The sequence below is a fragment of the Cervus canadensis genome, chromosome 4 (genome assembly GCF_019320065.1).
Source record: "Cervus canadensis isolate Bull #8, Minnesota chromosome 4, ASM1932006v1, whole genome shotgun sequence".
Classification (NCBI taxonomy): domain Eukaryota; kingdom Metazoa; phylum Chordata; class Mammalia; order Artiodactyla; family Cervidae; genus Cervus; species Cervus canadensis.
Window position 1 is genome coordinate 93,031,171 of NC_057389.1, and position 19,390 is coordinate 93,050,560.

At 41.2% G+C, this 19,390-nt stretch overlaps 2 protein-coding genes across 2 annotated transcripts; both read left to right on the top strand.

Annotated features, from left to right (window-relative positions):
• On the top strand, positions 1–975 carry LOC122440931 (olfactory receptor 7E24-like). The gene has a single exon (XM_043467590.1). It carries the CDS (start codon positions 1–3, stop codon positions 973–975), a length of 975 nt encoding a protein of 324 aa, XP_043323525.1.
• Positions 976–8,661: 7,686 nt separating this feature from the next.
• On the top strand, positions 8,662–9,602 carry LOC122440932 (olfactory receptor 18-like). Its single transcript, XM_043467591.1, has one exon. The coding sequence runs from the start codon at positions 8,781–8,783 to the stop codon at positions 9,600–9,602; it is 822 nt and encodes a 273-aa protein (XP_043323526.1). The 5' UTR covers positions 8,662–8,780.
• Positions 9,603–19,390: the final 9,788 nt, after the last annotated feature.

Sequence of the window (19,390 nt, forward strand, 5' to 3'; positions counted from 1 at the left end):
ATGTCATTTCTTTTTCAAAGGTGTCCAAGGTACATACAGCCACAAAATCTAACACAGAATCTAACAAGTGTCTCAGAATTCTTCCTCCTGGGCCTCTCAGATGATCCAGAACTGCAGCCTTTGCTCTGTGTCCTGTTTCTGTCCACGTACCTGGTCACCGTACTGGGAAACCTGCTCATCATCCTGGCCATCATCTCTGACCCCCACCTCCACACCCCAATGTACTTCTTCCTCTCCAATCTGTCCTTGGCTGACATTGGTTTTGTCTCCACCACAGTCCCCAAGATGATTATGAACATCCTAACTCACAGCAGAGTCATCTCTTATGGGGGCTGCCTGACGCAGATGTCTTCTTTTATCCTTTTTGGATGTATGGATGGTATGCTTCTGTCTATGATGTCCTATGACAGGTTTGTGGCCATCTGTCACCCACTGCATTACATGGTCATCATGAACCCACACCTCTGTTTCTGTTTAGTTTTGGTGTCTTTTTTTGGTAGTATTATGGACTCCCAGGTACACAATTTGATTGTGCTACAACTTACCTGCTTCAAAGATGTAGAAATTTCTAATTACTTCTGTGACCCTTCTCTGCTCCTTAAGCTTGCCTGTTCTGACACTCTCACCAATAATATAATCCTGTACTTGACTGGTGCCATTTTTGCTTTTGTCCTTTTCTCAGGGATCTTTTTCTCTTATTACAAAATTCTTTCCTCCATTCTTAGAGTCCCATCCTCAGGTGGGAGGTATAAAGCATTCTCCACCTGTGGCTCTCACCTGACAGTTGTTTGCTTATATTATGGGACAGGCCTTGGTGTGTACCTCAGCTCAGCCATCTCACAATCTCCCAGGAAGGATGCACTGGCCTCAGTTATGTACACTGTGGTCACCCCCATGCTGAACCCCTTCATCTACAGCCTGAGGAACCGAGACATCAAAAGGGCCTTGTGCAGATTCCTCAACAAAACAATCTAACCTCCATTTGGAGTGTGGGTTGGAAAATGTAGCAAAATTAACACCTGGATCTGAAAATTCTACCTCTCTCATGACATCATTTGTAGCCCTTAGGTCCTTCTTACCTCTCCTTGTTTTATACCTGAATATTGCTTCTTTATATATGTTTTTTATGGGGCTGGGAGGGTCTTCTGGGATTTCGTAGATGTCAAAAATACTGCGTAACTGAATCTTATTGTATCTAAGGAAGAGTCTCTCATTTACTGTGGTGACCTACATACTAGGAAGATGAACAGCTCCATTTTTACACATTTAGTTAGTATAGTTTTTGGGAAGCTGTTGTTTACTTTCCAGCTGATTGCTATGTTTTAAATCTGTGCATGCAGTCTATGTGGAGAAGGCAATGGCAACCCACTCCAGTGTTCTTGCCTGGAAAATCCCATGGACAGGGGAGCCTGGTGGGCCATGGTCCATGGGGTCGCAGAGTCGGACATGACTGAAGTGACTGAGCACGCACGTACGCATGCAGTCTATGTGTGAGGATACACGTCACTGCTTCTCAGCCATGGCTTTTCTCAAAATCACCTGGGAGGCTTAAAAATGCTGTTTTGCAACATTGCAAATCAACTATACTACAGTAAAATAAACTAAAAAATAAACTGACAACTGAGTCTCACTGCCAAACTATGGTACATATACACAGTGGAATATTACTCAACCATTAAAAAGAATATATTTGAATCAGTTTTAATGAGGTGGATGAAACTGGAGCCCATTATACAGAGTGAAGTAAGTCAGAAAGATAAACAACAATACAGTATACTAATGCATATATATGGAATTTAAAAAGATGGTAACGATAACCCTATATACAGGACAGAAAAAGAGACACAGATGTATAGAACAGACTTTTAGACTCTGTGGGAGAAGGCGAGGGTGGGATGATCTGAGAGAATAGCATTCAAACATGTATATTATTTTATTCTTATTTATTTATTTTAAAATTTATTTACTTATTTTAAAGGAGGATAATTCCTTCACAATGTTAGACTTATGGTGTCCTGAACTGAAGATTTTTAAAAATTACTTGTTTTTATTTTTGGTCATACCATGCAGCATGTGGGGTCTTAAGTCCCAGACCAGGGACCCATGCCTCCTGCATTAAAAGGTGGAATCTAATCCACTGGACCACCAGGGAAGTCCCAGCGTGAGGATTTTTAAACACACTGAGGCTGGTTCTAGCATGTGGCCAAGGTTGGAACTTCTGATCTAAGTCAGATCTTTCAGTCAAATGTGACCTTTATGTCATGTGTCCTAACTGCTCATGGACAAGTGTCCCGGATCCTAAAGAGATCTACACTCATGGGAGAAAATATGAAGAGCTGGCTGCAGTAACAGGCAATGTGCCTGCGTGCATACTCAGTCAGTAAGTTGCGTCTGACTCTTTAGCGACCCCATGGACTGTAGTCTGCCAGGCTCCTCTGTCCATGATATTTTCCAGGCAAAAATACTGGAGTTGCCGTTTCCTTCTCCAGGGGGTCTTCCTGACCCAAGGATGGAACCCATATCTCTTGGATTGGAAGACAGTTTCTTTACTGCTGAGAAGCCCAACAAGCAGGGTATTTTCCCCATTTTTGCTGATAATGATTCTTCACATATAGCCTCTCTACACCATATAGTTTGGTCTCTATAGCCTATGTGCTGTTTATAAAGCTATTGTCTCTACTCCAAACTCACACTTAGGTACGTTGCTTTGGGGTGTGGCTCTTGAAATGTTTGTTCCATTTTCTAACTGACATACATTCAATAGTGGTCAGTATACATTGTATGCGTTGCGTACAGTATACCTTGTATATGTTGCTTTGGGGGTGTGGCTCTTGAAATGATTGCTCTATTTTTTATCTTACATACATTCAGTAGTGGTCAGTAAATTCTCTTTGCCCTAAATGCTCAGCTGTTCGTTTTATACTGCTCAAGCCCTTGGTGGAGTAACATCTTTCTTCGCTCACGAATGCTATGTTACGGCTATTGCTAATGTTACTGTTACTGCTATGTTATTTTTTGCCTGTTAGCCTTTCAATATCTTTTAAACCAACTCCCAGTTTCAGTTTAGTTTAGTTCAGTTGCTCAGTTGTGTCTGACTCTTTGTGATGCCTTGGACTACAGCATGCCAGGCTTCCCTGTCCATCACCAACTCCCAGAGCTTGCTCAAACTTACTTTGATCAAGTCGGTGATGCCATCCAACCATCTCATCCTCTGTCATCTCCTTCTCCTCCTGCCTTCAATCTTTCCCAGCCTCAGGATCTTTCTCAGTGAGTCAGTTTTTCACATCAGGTGGCCAAAATATTGGAGCTTCAGCTTCAGCATTAGTCCTTCCAGTGAATATTCAGAACTGATTTCCTTTAGCATTGGCTGGTTTGATATCTTTGCTGTTCAAGGGACTCTTGAGTCTTCTCCAACTCCACAGTTCCAAAGCATCAATTCTTTGGTGCTCAGCTTTCTTTATAGTCCAACTTTCACATCCATACATGATTACTGGAAAAACAGTAGCTTTGACTAGATGGTCCTTTGTCAGCAAAGTTATGTCTCTACTTTTCAATATGCTGTCTATTCTTTCTCTTCTTTCAAAGCTCTTCTTTCAAAGAGCAAGCATCTTTTAATTTCATGGCTGCAACCACCATCTGCAGTGATTTTGGAGCCTAAGAAGATAAGGTCTGTCACTGTTTCCATTGTTTTCCCAATCTATTTGCCATGAAGTGATGGAATCAGAAGCCATGATCTTTGTTTTTTGAATGTTGAGTTTAAGCCAGCTTTTTCACTCTCCTCTTTCACTTTCCTTGAGAGGCTCTTTAGTTCCTCTTTGCTTTTGGCCATAGGGCGGTGTCATCTGCATATCTGAGATTATTGTTACTCCTCCCTGCAATCTTGATATCCAGCCTGGCATTTCATATGGTATACTCTGCATATAAGTTAAAAAAACAGGGTGATAATATATAGCTTTGACGTATTCCTTTGCCAATTTGGAACCAGTCCTTTGTTCCATGTTGGGTCTGTTACTTCTTGACCTGCACACAGATTTCTCAGGAGGAAGGTAAGGTGGTCTGGTATTCCCATCTTTCTAAGAATTTTCCACAGTTTGCTGTGATCCACACAGTCAATGACTCTAGCATACTCAATGAAGAAGAAGTAGACAGTTTTCTGGAATTCCCTTGCTTTTCTATGACTACTTCATCTCTGGTTCCTCTGCCTTTTCTAAATCCAGCTTGTCCATCTGGAAGTTCTTGGTTCACTGTTGAACCAAGTACTGTTGAAGCTTTGCTTGAAGGATTTTGAGCATTGCCTTACTAGTGTGTGAAATGAGCACAACTGTGTAGTGGTTTGGACAATCTTTGGCATTGCCCTTCTTTGCAGTTGGAATGAAAACTGACCTTTTCCAGTCCTGTGGAAAATGGAAAACTCTGAAAATGGATAGTGTATCACATCGTTGGTCTAGACCTCATGCTGCAAAGATTTCATGATTGATACAATGGATTTCAACATATCAAAATCACACATTGAGTGGTAAATTGAGGAAAAAAGGTCTGATGTTACGTTAAGATCCTGCAACTTGGTAGTAAGAAGCCAGAGTATGTGGAATTTCCTCCTGAGATGAAAAGGGACCCAGACCCTTCCCAGGACATTCACTCTTCTCCTTTTCCTGTTCTTTTAATATTAACAAGTCCCCAGAGATGAGGACAACATGGACCAAGTGGCTAATGATGAGCTTTGGGCATTGAGCTCTAAGGTCATTGTAAATAATTGGCTAGTGCCTCCGAGATCATTATTTTGCCTGTTCTAATATTGTGAATCCACACCTATGTCTCCATCCTTTGAAGGAACTTGCATCAGAATGTCCAGCTTGAGTCTGTCTTCCTGCCCATCCTGAGGAGGGACTCTGAGACTTCATCACACACCAGGCAGGAGAGAGGCAGTGAATCTGTGCCCCTTGATCATGCTCCAGCAGAGATGCAGCCAACCCAGTGAGTGCATGCTCCAGCAGAGATGCAGCCAACCCAGTAAGTGCTGAGGGAGACAGGGATGGTGAAGGGGTGTTGGGAGCAATCTACATGGGTTTGGAATAGAGCATTTTGAAGTTCATATTCTTAGTTTTGGTTGAGATGTGAAAACTCTCATTCAGAGTTCTGGTTTCACCCTCACTGGCCTGGCTCTGCCTGGCATGCCTCCCACTAGAGAAGCAAATGCGCTTCTGTAAACTTTCCCCTCGTTCAGTTGTGGTTCAGTCGCTCAGTCATGTCCGACTCTTTCCAACCCCATGGACTGCAACACACCAGGCTTCTGAAAGGTTGTTGCTGACCCACGAAAAGACGCCGGGATTCTTGGCCTCTGGAGGAGAAGAATTAATCTGGGGCCAGAGACGCGGCTTGATCGCTCAGAGCTTTTGTGTAATAAAGTTTTATTAAAGTATGAAGGAGATAGAGGAGAGCAGTTCTCCTGGGTTCCCTTACCCTCGTGCTCTCCACCTGGGTGCCCTTCCCAATAAAATCTCTTGCTTTGTCAGCACATGTGTCTCCTCGGACAATTCATTTCTGAGTGTTAGACAAGAGCCCAGTTTCGGGCCCTGGAAGGGGTCCCCCTTCCTGCAACAAATGGTGACTCTGGTGGGGACTCTTCTTTGCTGAGACTGACTTCCTGACCACTCGGGGTACTTAGGGGCCAATGGACCAGACCCAGCAGCCGCAACTGGGACCCTTTTGTCCCTGGTCTCCTTCTGACGCAGACAACTGGCCAGAGTGCCCCGACCAATGTCTCATGACCTGCAAACAGGACTGGAAAAAGACATAACTTAAGGGACTGTCTCCAACCTGGATGGAAGGACTTTTTATCAGGTACTCTTTACTAGCTCATGCACAATGAAACTGAAGGGAAATTAACTCTTAGATTAATTCCCACTTCCAAAGGCCCCTACACTGGACTGGTCTATAGAGAAGACAGCCGACCTGATCTCACCTTAAAATGATGCTCAAACAGGAGAAACTACACTACACCAGGATGAGAAGACAACGACATCAGAGGAGATCCTGATAAGGAATACGAACTAATAAGCCACCACCAGCCGGAAGAGTTCGGGGAAAGAGAAAGGGAAAGAGGAGACACTACCTGTCCGTCCACTTTCCAGAATCCCTCTTGCTAGCATCCATCTTGGCTGAGCGATGCGTGCGCCACCAGGAAAGACTCTGAATTAGAATGATTGGCCAAAGACCACCCAGAAACTAATCCCATCACCATAAAACCCAAGACTGTGAGCCATGAGGCAGAGCAGTTTTCCTGGGTTCCCTTACCCTCCTGCTCTCCACCTGGGTGCCCTTCCCAATAAAATCTCTTGCTTTGTCAGGGAAAAAAAAAAAAAAGGAGATAGAGAAGGCTTCTGACATAGGCATCAGAAGCGGGCAGAAAGAGTACCCGCTTCCTAGTGTTAGCAATGGAGTTATATACTCTCCAATTAATTATTACAGTGAATCAAAAGAATGTCTGGAGGTTGTAAAGACCTCACTAGACCTACTCCCATAATTTACATATTGAGATAATAGGATTAGCCAGCAGGTTTTTTCCAGAGACTGTCCTCAAGCAGGATAGATTATTGTTATATAATCCTAAGGAATGTAGAGGGACAAAAAAAAAAGTTTGTCCTTTCTTCCTCCTTGAGAATTCCAGACCCCTCTCTCCTTGGGGACCCCTAGACTTCTTGTCAACCTGCCTAGGAAATGACTCTCCCACTTCCCTGTCCTTCACCGTCTCCCGGAGTTTGCTCAAACTTGTGTCCATTGAGTCAATGATGCCATCCAAACATCTCATCCTCTGTCCCCCTTCCTTCTAGCACTTCAGTTCATTATGGGATCAGTGATGAGGATGAGAATGCACATGACGAGGATGACATGAACCATACCATCCTGTCCTGTTATTGAAGGTCTCCTAAGTGTCGGGCTCTGAAGTATAAATTTTGTATTTCCTGCTTGATTACATGTGCATAATTTATCCCCAATTATATGTACATAACATTAATATTATTTTAATGAGAAGAAAGAAGTGAAACATTTTATGTAACATGTGCCAGTTCTTGGGGCTTCCCTGGTGGCTCAACTGGTGAAGGATCTGCCTGCCAATGCAGGAGACTCAAGTTCTATCCCTGGGTCATCAAGATCCCCTGCAGAAGGAAATGGCAACCCACCCCAGTGTTCTTGCCTGGGAAATCCCATGGACAGAGGAGCCTGGCGGGCTACAGTCCTTGGTGTCGTAAAGAGTCAGACACAACTCTGGGACTAAACAACAGCAAGCAGATCATGAATTAAAGAATGATAAAATCATGTTTGAAGTCAGTCATTTTGGACAGACTGATTCCAGATGCAAGGTATGTGGGCAATGCCTCTGCCACCCCAAACCATCATGTCACTTCCCTGTCAGGCCTGGCAGAGACTCCCTGCTCCCTGTTATGGGAACACTTGTACTTGGTTGGTGGGAATGAATAATGATACAGCCACTACAGAAAGCAGAATGGAGTTTCCTTTAAAAAAAATTAAAAGCTGCAACTAATTGAAATAGAACTACCATAGGATCTAGCAACCCGCTTCAGGGTAGGTGCCAAAGAACTGAAATCAGAACCTCTAAGAGATATTTGCATTCCCTTGTCATTGTCATATTATTTTAAATGGTGAAAACATGTTTATTGACTGTTGAATAGGTAAAAAATATTGTGTGTTTATATAAATAATGGGATATTACTCAGCCATAAAAACAAGGAAATCCTGCCATTTGTGCCAACATGGAATGATCTGGAGAATATTATGCCTATTTTAAAAAATTAATTGATTTTAATTGGAGGATGATTATAGCATTGGGATGGTTTTTGCCATACATCATCATGAATCAAAATTTCAAGAGAGTTTCTTAAATTTTATTACCATTTAATCATTAACATTGTTCTGTACAGTAGTACCACCTTGTAGTCATCAATAAATTATGACCCTGCATTTAATTAAACCATACTGATCAAAATTTGAATTCCACTAAAGTCAAAGATATGAAGAATATACTAAAACCTTTTAAAAGACTACTCTGATGTTTGAGTAATGACTAATTTCATGAAGAAGGGAAGGCAGAAAACAAAGAATGATAAAGCTCTGAATATCATACAAAATGTGTTCTCATTATGAACATTCATTTTTAATTAAGAATCGAGAGGACCTAGTTCTGCATTTCATAGATTTGTCAATATTGAAAATGAGGAAAATATCTGGAATTGTTTTTGATTGAATTAAGATTTGTATAACTATGTATGTCTTAATTTCTTTAAATCAAATTTCATATTTTATTAGAGGGGAAGGGAACTTCTCCTTTTACATTATGTCTAAAGAAGTTGGCTATTTTTAGCTCAGATCATGGATGTATTAACTCTAAAGTTCTTGTTCCCTTTCACTTTTCTATGAAGTTTTATAAAGTAAGAGTGTATAGGCAGAGATGAATAACATAGAAACCAAGGAGAAAACATTTCTAAGCAGGTAGAATTTGTCACACTGAGAAATATTGCTGAAGATACTGGGATGTATAATATTAAAATGAATTGCTTGAATCCAAAATATGGGCACAGTGCTCAATGCCCATTTACTTATTTCCTTTGTTTCCAGTCCTCTTTTCTTTCTCCAGAGTGTCCAAGCTACAGAGAACTGGAAATCTAACAAGTGTCTCAGAATTCTTCCTCCTGGGCCTCTCAGATGATCCAGAACTGCAGCCTTTGCTCTGTGTCCTGTTTCTGTCCACGTACCTGGTCACCATGCTGGGGAATCTACTCATTATTCTGGCCGTCACCTCTGACCCCCACCTCCACACACCCATGTACTTCTTCCTCACCAACCTGTCTTTGGCTGACATCAGTTTCATCTCCACCACTGTTCCCAAGATGATTGTGGACATCCAAACTCACAGCAGAGTCATCTCCTATGAAGGCTGCCTGACACAGATGTCTATTTTTATCCTTTTTGGGTGTATGGATAGCATGCTTCTGTCTGTGATGGCTTATGACAGGTTTGTGGCCATCTGTCACCCACTGCATTATAGAATCATCATGAACCCACGCACCTGTTGCATCTTCATTTTGTTGTCTTTTTTTGTTAGCCTTTTGGACTCCCAGATGCATAATGTGACTGTGTTACAACTTACCTGCTTCAAGGATGTAGAAATTTCTAGTTTCTTCTGTGACCCTTCTCAGCTGCTCAACCTTGGCTGTTCTGATACTTTCATGAATAATATAGTCAGCTATATTATCGTTGCCATCTCTGGTTTTCTCCCTACCTCAGGAATTTTTTTCTCTTTCTATAAAATTCTTGTCTCCATTCTGAAAGTCCCCTCATCAAGTGGGATTTATAAACCCTTTGCCACCTGTGGCTCTCACCTGACAGTGGTTTGCTTGTTTTATGGAACAGCCCTGGGGGTGTACCTCAGCTCAGCCATCTCCCTTTCTCCAAGGAAGGATGTAGCAGCCTCAGTGGTGTACACTGTGGTCACCCCCATGCTAAACCCCTTCATCTATAGTCTGAGGAACAAAGACATCAAAAAGGCCATGTGGAGGTTCCTCAGCAGAACAATCTCAGCTTAGGACCTGGCCACCCATTTGAGCATAGGCTAGAAAATGTAGCAAAACAAAACCTGGAGATTTGAAATTCTACCATTCTTATGTCATCAGTTTTGCAACTCTTATGACCTTCATGTCTTTCTTTGCTTTCCACCTGAATATTGTTTCTGTTTCTGGTTTAACATGACGGTGGGAGATCGAGGATCCTTTGTGTGTCATAATCACTTCTTACCTGAATTTCTTTATATCTATGGAGAGTCTATAATTTATCTTTGGTGGCACAAACATCCTCGAAGAATGAATACTTCCCTTTCAAAATACTGAAAATTTATGAGTTTTGCACAGCTGTTATATCGTTTCTATAGTAAATTCTGTATCTATGTTTTAAATCTGCACATGCAGTTATAAGTGAGGAGATATGTCACTGCTTCTCAACCTAGGCTTTTACCGAAAATATCTGGGAAGGTTAAAAATACTGACCTTGTGTTTCACCACCAGACACTCTAATTGTACTCGGTTGTGGCCTAAATATGAGTATTTTTTAAAGCACTCAGGTGGTTCTAGTGTGTGGCCAAGATTGAGAACTACTGATATAAGTCAGAATTTTCCTTCAAAAGTGACCTTTATACTTTGGGTTCTAACTGCTCATGGACAAATCCTGAAGATCCAGAGGAGATCAGAGGTCAAAGGGTGGAAGGTATGAAGACTCTGCTCTGGTAACAAACAATGCATTTCCCCCATTATTTCCAATAATCTTCACATTGTGTATCTACATATATGCATGAACTTTGCTCTGGGGTGGGATGCTCAGAATCATTGTTCTATATTGCATCTTGTGTTGATCTTACATACTTTCAACATGATCTGTAAACATCTCTTTGCCCTAAATGCTCAGGTGATCCCTTTAAACCCCTCAAGCCCTTGGTGGAGTAGCTTCTTCCTTCACTTATGACGGCTGTGTTACTTCTTTTTCTTTCTTTCTTTTTTTTTACCTTTCAGCCCTTCATTAACTATTTAACCAACTCTCTGTGTTAAAGTTTTTCACTAAAATGATTAACTGCATTATTCCTGGCTGACTGCCACTCAGCCATAAAAAAAATAATAAAATAATGCCATTTGTAGCAACCTGAATGGACCTAGAGATTGTCATACTGCATGAGGTATGTCAGAGAAAAATAAATATCATATGATATCACTTATATGTGGGATCTATAAAAGGGTACAAATGAACTTATCTACAAAACAGAAATAGTGTTACAGATGTAGAAAACAAATTTATGCTTATCAGTGAGTAAGGGGTTGTAAGGGATAAATTGGGAGGTTGGAATTGACATATAAACACAATTATATCCAAATAGATAGCTGCTAATAACCTACTGTATAGCAAAAGGAACTCTACTCAATACACTGTATTGAACTATATAGAAAACATTCTGAAAAAGAATGGATATATGTATAACTAATTCACTGTAGTGTACACCTGAAACTAACACAATATTGTAAATCAACTCTACTCCAATAAAAAAGTTTTTGAAAAAACAGTAATTGGTTTTTCTTTACTTGACTGACTCTTGACTGATTCTATAGCGCTGGGTTAAAGGTTTGCTGTTATGTATCTTCCTGCAATTGGAAAGACAGGTGGAAGTCAAGGGTATATCTTAGCTTTGGGTACGCAGCTGGAGAATTCAGTTCAGTTCAGTTCAGTTCAGTCGCTCAGTCATGTCCAACTCTTTGCGACCCCATGAATCGCAGCATGTGAGGCCTCTCTGTCCATCACCAACTCCTGGAGTTTACTCAAACTCCATCAAGTCAGTGATGCCATCCAGCCATCTCATCCTCTGTCGTCCCCTTCTCCTCCTGCCCCCAATCCCTCCCAGCATCAGGGTCTTTTCCAATGAGTCAACTCTTCGCATGAAGTGTTTGGAGTATTGGAGTTTCAGCTTCAGCATCAGTCCTTCCAATGAACACCCAGGACTGATCTCCTTTAGGATGGACTGGTTGGATCTCCTTGCAGTCCAAGGGACTCTCAAGAGTCTTCTCCAACCCCACAGTTCAAAAGCATCAATTTTTTAGTGCTCAGCTTTCTTCACAGTCCAACTCTCACATCCATCCATGACCACTGGAAAAACCATAGCCTTGGTGAATAGGTGGTATCATATTCCAATTGCTGTGTGACTCCAGTGATGCCTGAGGTACATTGAGTCACCCAAGTCTTCATAGTAAGTCTCTTCTATTCCCTTCTTTCAAGGGAGGACTTTTCCTTTTACTAGAAACAGCCTGGTTAGGACTTCACTTGATTACCATGCCTTCCTGTTCTCTCTCAATAATTACATCTTAGGTCTCCTATTGAGTTCTGCAAGACAAGTCAGTTCAGTTCAGTCACTCAGTCGTGTCTGACTCTTTCAGACCCCATGAATCACAGCACGCCAGGCCTCCCTGTCCATCACCAACTCCTGGAGCTTGCTCAAACTCATGTCCATTGAGTTGGTGATGCCATCCAACCATCTCATCCTCTGTCATCCCCATTCCTCCTGCCTTCAGTCTTTCCAAGCCTCAGGATCTTTTCCAATGAGTCAGTTCTTCACATCAGGTGGACAAAGTATTGGAGCTTCAGCTTCAGCATCAGTCCTTCCAATGAATATTCAGGACTGATTTCCTTTAGGATGGACTGGTTTGATCTCCTAGCATTCCAAAGTACTCTCAAGAGTCATCTCCAACACCATAATTCGAAAGTATCAATTCTTCAGTGCTCAGCTTTCTTTATGGTTCAACTCTCACATCTATACATGACTATTGGAAAAAGCATAACTTTGATTATATGGACCTTCACTGGCAAAGTAATGTCTCTGCTTTTTAAAATGCTGTCTAGGTTTGTCACAGCTTTTCTTCCAAGGAATAAGTGTCTTTTAATTTCATGACTTCAGTCACCATCTGCAGTGATTTTGGAGCCCAGGAAAATAAAGTCTGTCACTGTTTCCATTGTTTCCCCATCTATTTGCCATGAAGTGATGGGACCAGATGCCATGATCTTAATTTTCTGAATGTTGACCTTTAAGCCAGGTTTTTCACTCTCCTCTTTCACTTTCATCAAGAGGCTCTTTAGTTCCTCTTCACTTTCTGCCAAAAGAGTGGTGTCATCTGCATATCTGAGGTTATTGATATTTCTCCTGGCAATCTTGATTTCAGCTTGTGATTCATCCAGCCTGGCATTTCTCATGATGTATTCTGCATATAAGTTAAATAAGCAGGGTCACAATATACAGCCTTGATGTCCTCCTTTCCCCTTGATTACCATGCCTCTGTCAGAATATTTACATCCTAGGGCTCCTATTGCATTCTGCAAGATAAGTATCCATCACAAATTGAGATGTCACATATTGTTTTTGTGGTAGTAATCTTGGCTGACTTAAAGCTGTGCAGAACTACTTTAGTTACTTTCCATTTTACGACTTAAGAAAATCACCAACTCTACTGATGAGAGACTTTGATGTTAAAAGAAAGAGTATACTTGAAAAAAGATACATTCTTACTAGTTTAGGGAAAGAGATATCACCCCCCCAAAAATTAGTAAAATCACTAAAATACCATATCTGCATATACATTTGAGCTAACCTAAGTGACAGTCAAAGAATCTTGAAAGAAGCCAAAGTAAAGCTACTTTGTGTGTGTGTGTGTGTGTGTGTGTGTGTGTGGTTCTGTGGTTTAATTTTCTGTTTATGTTCTGTTAAATTTCTATCACTTGGTTTCTTATTAGAGCATGTTAAATTCTCATAGCAAATTAATATAAGGCATTTTAAATCCATAAATATTGCAAGAGAAAGTATACACTTGAATAGTAATCCTAGGTGTTCTACAATATTCATGGAATGATTTTCTGCAATGTTCACAATTGGTAATATGTCAGAAAATGCATTCTGCTTGTATGAGTTTAATATATTACATTCCACAGAGAAGGGAAATCTTATATTCCATGTCTTTCACTGTCTGACTTACTTCACTTAGCATAATGACCTAACAGAAACAGAAGAAATTAAGAAGAGGTGGCAAGAATACATAGAAGAATTGAATAAAAATGTTGTTAATGACCCAGATAACCATGATGGTGTGGTCACTCACCTAGAGCCAGACAATCTGGAGTGTGAAGTCAAATGGGCCTTAGGAAGCATTATGATTAACAAAGTTAGTGGAACTGATGGAATTCCAGCTGAGCTATTTCAAATCCTAAAAGATGACACTGATAAAATGCTACACTCTATGTGCCAACAAATTTGGAAAACTCAGCAATGGCTACAGGACTGGAAAATGTCAGTTTTCATTCCAATTGCAAAGAAGGTCAATGCCAAAGGATGTTTAAACCACTGTACAATTGTGCTCATTTCACATGCTAGTAAGGTAATGCTAAAAATCCTTCAAGCTAGACTTCAACACTACATGAACTGAGAACTTCCAGATGGACAAGCTGGATTTAGAAAAGGCAGAGGAACCAGAGATCAAGTAGTCAACACCCATTATAGAAAAAGGAAAGGAATTCCAGAAAACTATCTACTTCTGCTTCATTGACTACACTGAAGTCTTTGACTCCATGGATCACAACAAACTGCTAAAAATTCTTAAAGTGATGCGAATGCCAGACCACCTTACCCATTTCTTGAGAAACCCGAATGCAGGACAAGAAGCAATACTTAGAACTGGACATGGAACAACGGACTGTTTCAAAATTGGGAAAGGAGTATATCAAGGTTGTATATTGTCACCTTGATTATTTAACTGTATATTGTCACCCTGATTATTTAACTTATACACACTGTGAACATCATGCGAAATGTGTTGGTTGACGCACAAGCTGGAAAAAAGATTGCCTGGAGAAATATCAGCAACCTCAGATATGACAGCACCTGACACCACCCTAAATGCAGAAAGCAAAGAGCCTCTTGATGAAGGTGAAAGAAGAGGAAAGTGAAAAAGCTGGCTTAAAACAAAACATGAAAAAATTAAGATCATGGCATCTGGTCCCATCACTTCATGGCAAATAAATGGGAAAATATTGGAAACAGTGACAGATTTTCTTTTCTTGGGCTCTAAAATCACCCTACAGTGACTGCAGTCATGAGATTAAAAGATGCTTGTTTCTTGGAAGGAAAGCTATGACAAACTGAGATAGCATATTGAAAAGCAAAGACATCACTTTGCCAACAAACGTCCATATTGTGAAAGCTATGGTTTTTCCAGTAGTCATGTATGGATGTGAGAGTTGGACTGTAAAGAAGGCTGAGCACTGAAAAATCGATGCTTTCAAACTGTGGTGTTGGAGAAGACTCTTGAGAGTCCTTTGGACAGCAAGGAGATGAAACTAGTCAATCTTAAAGGAAAGCAACCCTGAATATTCATTGGAAGGACTAATGCTGAAGCTGAAGCTTCAGTACTTTGGCCACCTGATGTGAAGAGCTGACTCATTAGAAACTACCTTGATGCTGGGAAAGATTGAAGGCAGAAGAAGGGGATGGCAGAAGATGAGATGGTTGGATGGCATCACCAACTCGATGGACATGAGTTTGAACAAGCTCCAGGAGATGGTGAAACACAGGGAAGCCTGGTGTGCTGTAGTCCACGGGGTCACAAAGAGTTGAACATGACTGGGCGACTGAACAACACTACCACCTGGGAAGCCCGTAATCAAATCTACTGAGTTGCTATTTGGTCATCATGATAGTGGGCATTGGGAGTTGGGAAAAGAACATGACATTTATCACATTTTATGGTACAAACATAATTACCTTGGTTTCCTTGTCCCATGTCCTATAAATTCGTCTTTGTCTTTGACCCTAGAATCTTATTCCTAGATCTCGTATGAAAGCATTTCAGTTTAGTGATATGTTTTTGCTGTGAACTAAATAAATATTTAAATGCTACAACACCCAATGACTTCCTCTCATATCCACCTGTGCATATCTGCTATGCGATTTCCCTTAAAAATATCCTCTGTCATTATTTATATGTGGTTGCATAACATTCTTTCCTCTATATCCAATATGATACGGTTTAAGTTAAAGTTTTCTTCATGTCACTTAAGGACAAACCAACCTCTGCATTCCTCAGGAGAGCACTCTGTGTCAGGAAGATTGCATGGACAGGATTGAGAAGGTTACATCCCAACACTCTCCACATACATCCCACTTTATCCAATAGCAAAAATGGGTAAGCCAAATCCATATTTTATTAAAGTCCTCAAGAGCTGAGACCACAAAGAAACCAAGAGAAAATATATCCAGGTTTGAGTGGATTCCATTTGAATTACCAGAAATCAGAAACATGTGGAACATAACATGTGGAAATTTGTTACATCTGTTCATGGAACAACTGCAGGTTGTCTGGACATTGATCGAGGGGCTCTCCTAGTGTATCAGAAATGACGGGTCTACTTGAGACTGTATGACCTGAAGTTGTAGAGTACCCAGGGGAGAGGAAGTTCTACCCATTTCTAGTTTGTTTCCAGGGAATTTTTGTTGAGATCATGTTGGTGCAGTGAATCTGGGAATATACTGAAAAGCAGATGGGCAAGACTTGATCCTGGAAGGGTTTGGTGCCCAAAGTCCTTATGGAGGATGAGGCCTGTGTGGTGGGCAGGATCTGAGATGCTCTCACTTATCCTACCCCTTGGTTTTCATTCCATTGTATGTTTCCTCCCATCAACTGTGAACTAAAGTAAAGAGATGAAAGCCTGTTATCTTTACAGACAATTATTAACTCTGAAAATGGAAAGTGCATCACATCATTGGCTAGACCTCTTGCTACACAGATTGCATAATTGATACAATGGATTTCAACATATCAAAACCACACATTGAATGGATAAAATTGAGAAAAAAGTGTCTGACATTATGTTAAGATCCTGCAAGTTGGAGGTGAGAAGCAAGAGTACATGGAATTTCCTCCTGAGATGAAGAGGGACCCAGACCCTTCCCAGGACATTCACTTTTCTCCTTTTCCTGTTTTGTTAATATTAACAAGTCTCCAGGGAGTGGGACAACATGGACCAACTGGCTAATGATGAGCTTTGAGTGTTGAGCCCTAAGGTCATACCTTTATCAATAATTGGTCAGTGTCTCTAGCCTATTATGTTGCCAGTTCTAATATTATGAGTCCACACCTGTATCTCCACCTTTGTAGGAACCTGCATTAGAAGGTCCAGCCTGAGAGTGTCTTCCTGCCCATCCTGAGGAGGGACCCTGAGACTTCATCACACACCAGGTAGGAGATGGGCAGTGAGTCTGTGCTCCTTGGTCATGTTCCAGCAGAGATGCAACCCAGCCCAGTAAGTCCTGAGGGAGACAGTGATTGATGAATGGAAGGAATTTGGGGAGCATGATTTTATGCATAACATGGCAAACATGACAGTTGGTATAGACAGATGGGAGGGCGTCAGTGTACAACTTTCAGATTAGAGCCCTGTGACGCTTATGTTCTGGTGTGTGAGAACTCTGATTCAGAGTTCTGCTTCCACCATCACTGGTGTGGCCTTGCCTGGTATGCCTCCCACCAGAGCAGTAAATAGGTCTCTGTAAACTTCCCTGCTTCCCTCCCCTGGGGGCTTAGAGGGTAAAGTGTCTGCCTGCAATGAGGGAGACCCAGGTTCGATTCCTGGGTCGGGAAAATCCCCTGTAGAAGGAGAAGGCAACCCACTCTGTGACTCTTGCCTGGAAAATCCCATTGATGGAGAAGCCTGGTAGGCTGTAGTCCATGGGTTCGCAAAGAGTTGGACAGGACTGAGCAACTTCACTTTCACTTTCAAACTTTCCCATGAACACATCAAATAACTGTGCAAGTGCTGATGAAGATGGTGAGGAGGATATTAACCATATTATCAGGTACTGTTATTTAAGACTTCATAAGTGTTGGGCTCTAAGGTGTAAGTTTTATGTTTCATTTTTTATTGCATCTGCACTAAATTATGGTCTTCCTGGGTGGTGCTAGAGGAAAAGAACTTGCCTGCTAATGCAGGAGACATGAGAAACTTGGGTTCGATCACTGGGTAGGAAAGACCCCCTGAAGGAGGTCATGGCAACCCACTCCAGTATTTTAGCCTGGAGAATTCCATGGACAGAGGATCCTGGCCAGCTACAATCCATGGGGTCACAAAGAGTCGGATTTGACTGAAGCGACTTAGCACACAGGCATGCATAAAATTATAACTGCCTACATTATTATTAATAAGAGAAAAGAAGCACAACATTTTATGTTGTATGTATCAGGTCATGAGTTAAAAAGCGCTAAAGCCAAGTTGAAGCCAGTCATTCTGGAGAGAATGACTCAAGACACAGGGAATCTGAGCAGTCTTCCTCTTACCACCCAGTCAGTTAGTCACTTCCCTGTGAGTCTGGGCAGAAACTCCCTGCTCACTGTGCCCTTCCCCCTGGAGTTTTCTGGAGGACACATTGGAGGTTACTAGGTAGCACTTGCTGCATCAACTATAGGAAGGAGGTCTGAAATCACAGACAAAAGTCATAGAAATATTTGGCACCTGATACTTCAGGGTGGGCTTCCATGGTGGCTCAGACAGTAAAGAATCACCCTGCAGTGAGGGAGACCTGGGTTTGATCCCTGGGCAGGGAAGATCCCCTGGAAGAGGGCATGGTAATCCACTCCAATATTCTTGCCGGGAGAATCCACAGGACAGAGGAGCCTGGTGGGCTACAGTCTGTGGGGTTGCAAAGAGGCAGACATGACTGAGTGACTAAGCGCAGCACAGCACTTCAGCATGGATCTCTGTTGACTCTGTTCCTGGGTTTCAGTTCACCTGCCCACTTTCTCCTCTGTGCTTAAAATCAGTTTCCTCAATCATGAAAGGAGACACAGAATCAGAGTCTTGTGGTCTGTTCCCACTCAGAAAAATGAAAACAGTTCAAAATAATGTATCCCAGATGTATGTGTTGTTAAATCTCTGTACTTCTGCCAAACACTTTCATGGGACTCAGAGAAGAAAAACTTAATTTTGAATCCTCTATGCTGCACTCATTCTCAGTGTATTATGGGAAATTTTTTAGAATCTGTGAGATTTAGCAGTGTCAACTGAGCTGATTGTTCACAGACAGAAACCCACTGAAGTTGGACTAAAACAATAATAGTGCTTTGTGTAATAATTGTATGATGGGCATACAAGAAGGGCAAAATACGTTTTTGATATTTTTTTTTACTAATAATGACTATGCTAATTTTCATGTTATCAAATTTAAATATCTGTTGATCTGATACCCTGATCCCTGACAGGACGTTTTGTTTTTGTTTACACAAGTACATTCTTCATAGATGAAGAGAAATGATTGGGACTCATTAATTTTTGATTCCCCAGAGACTCAATCTTGTTGACACAGAGGCAGCAACAAGAATAAAATAAATCCAGTTAAATTTTGTTTAAACCCTTCCATTTTTCATAGAAACAAAGTGTGCACAGAAGTTCATGACACTGGTGTATCATGAGAGGGAGGTGTATCATGAGAGGGAGGTGTATCATGAGAGGGAGGTGTATCATGAGACGGAGGTGTTTGCAGAGAGATGGATTTGAGCTGAGACATCAAGAGAAGTTAAATTTTCCTGTCAATCAGTCCTGATAGAGGGGTTGTAATTCTTCTAATTCTGCTTTTTATGGGCAATTCAAGTTCTTTATTTTGGCATTCAAACTATGACTTAATAGTGAAAAAAAAGATTAGAATAACGCAAACACATCTGGACAGTTTCCTTATCTATGAAATTTTGATAGTAATTGAACCTACTGAATAGGACTATTGCAAGACAGTTTTTAAAAAATCATTAATATT

Excerpts from the sequence above, each read along its gene's own strand:
- LOC122440932 (XM_043467591.1), top strand. The coding sequence starts at position 8,781 with ATGCTGGGGAATCTACTCATTATTCTGGCCGTCACCTCTGACCCCCAC.
- LOC122440931 (XM_043467590.1), top strand. The coding sequence starts at position 1 with ATGTCATTTCTTTTTCAAAGGTGTCCAAGGTACATACAGCCACAAAAT.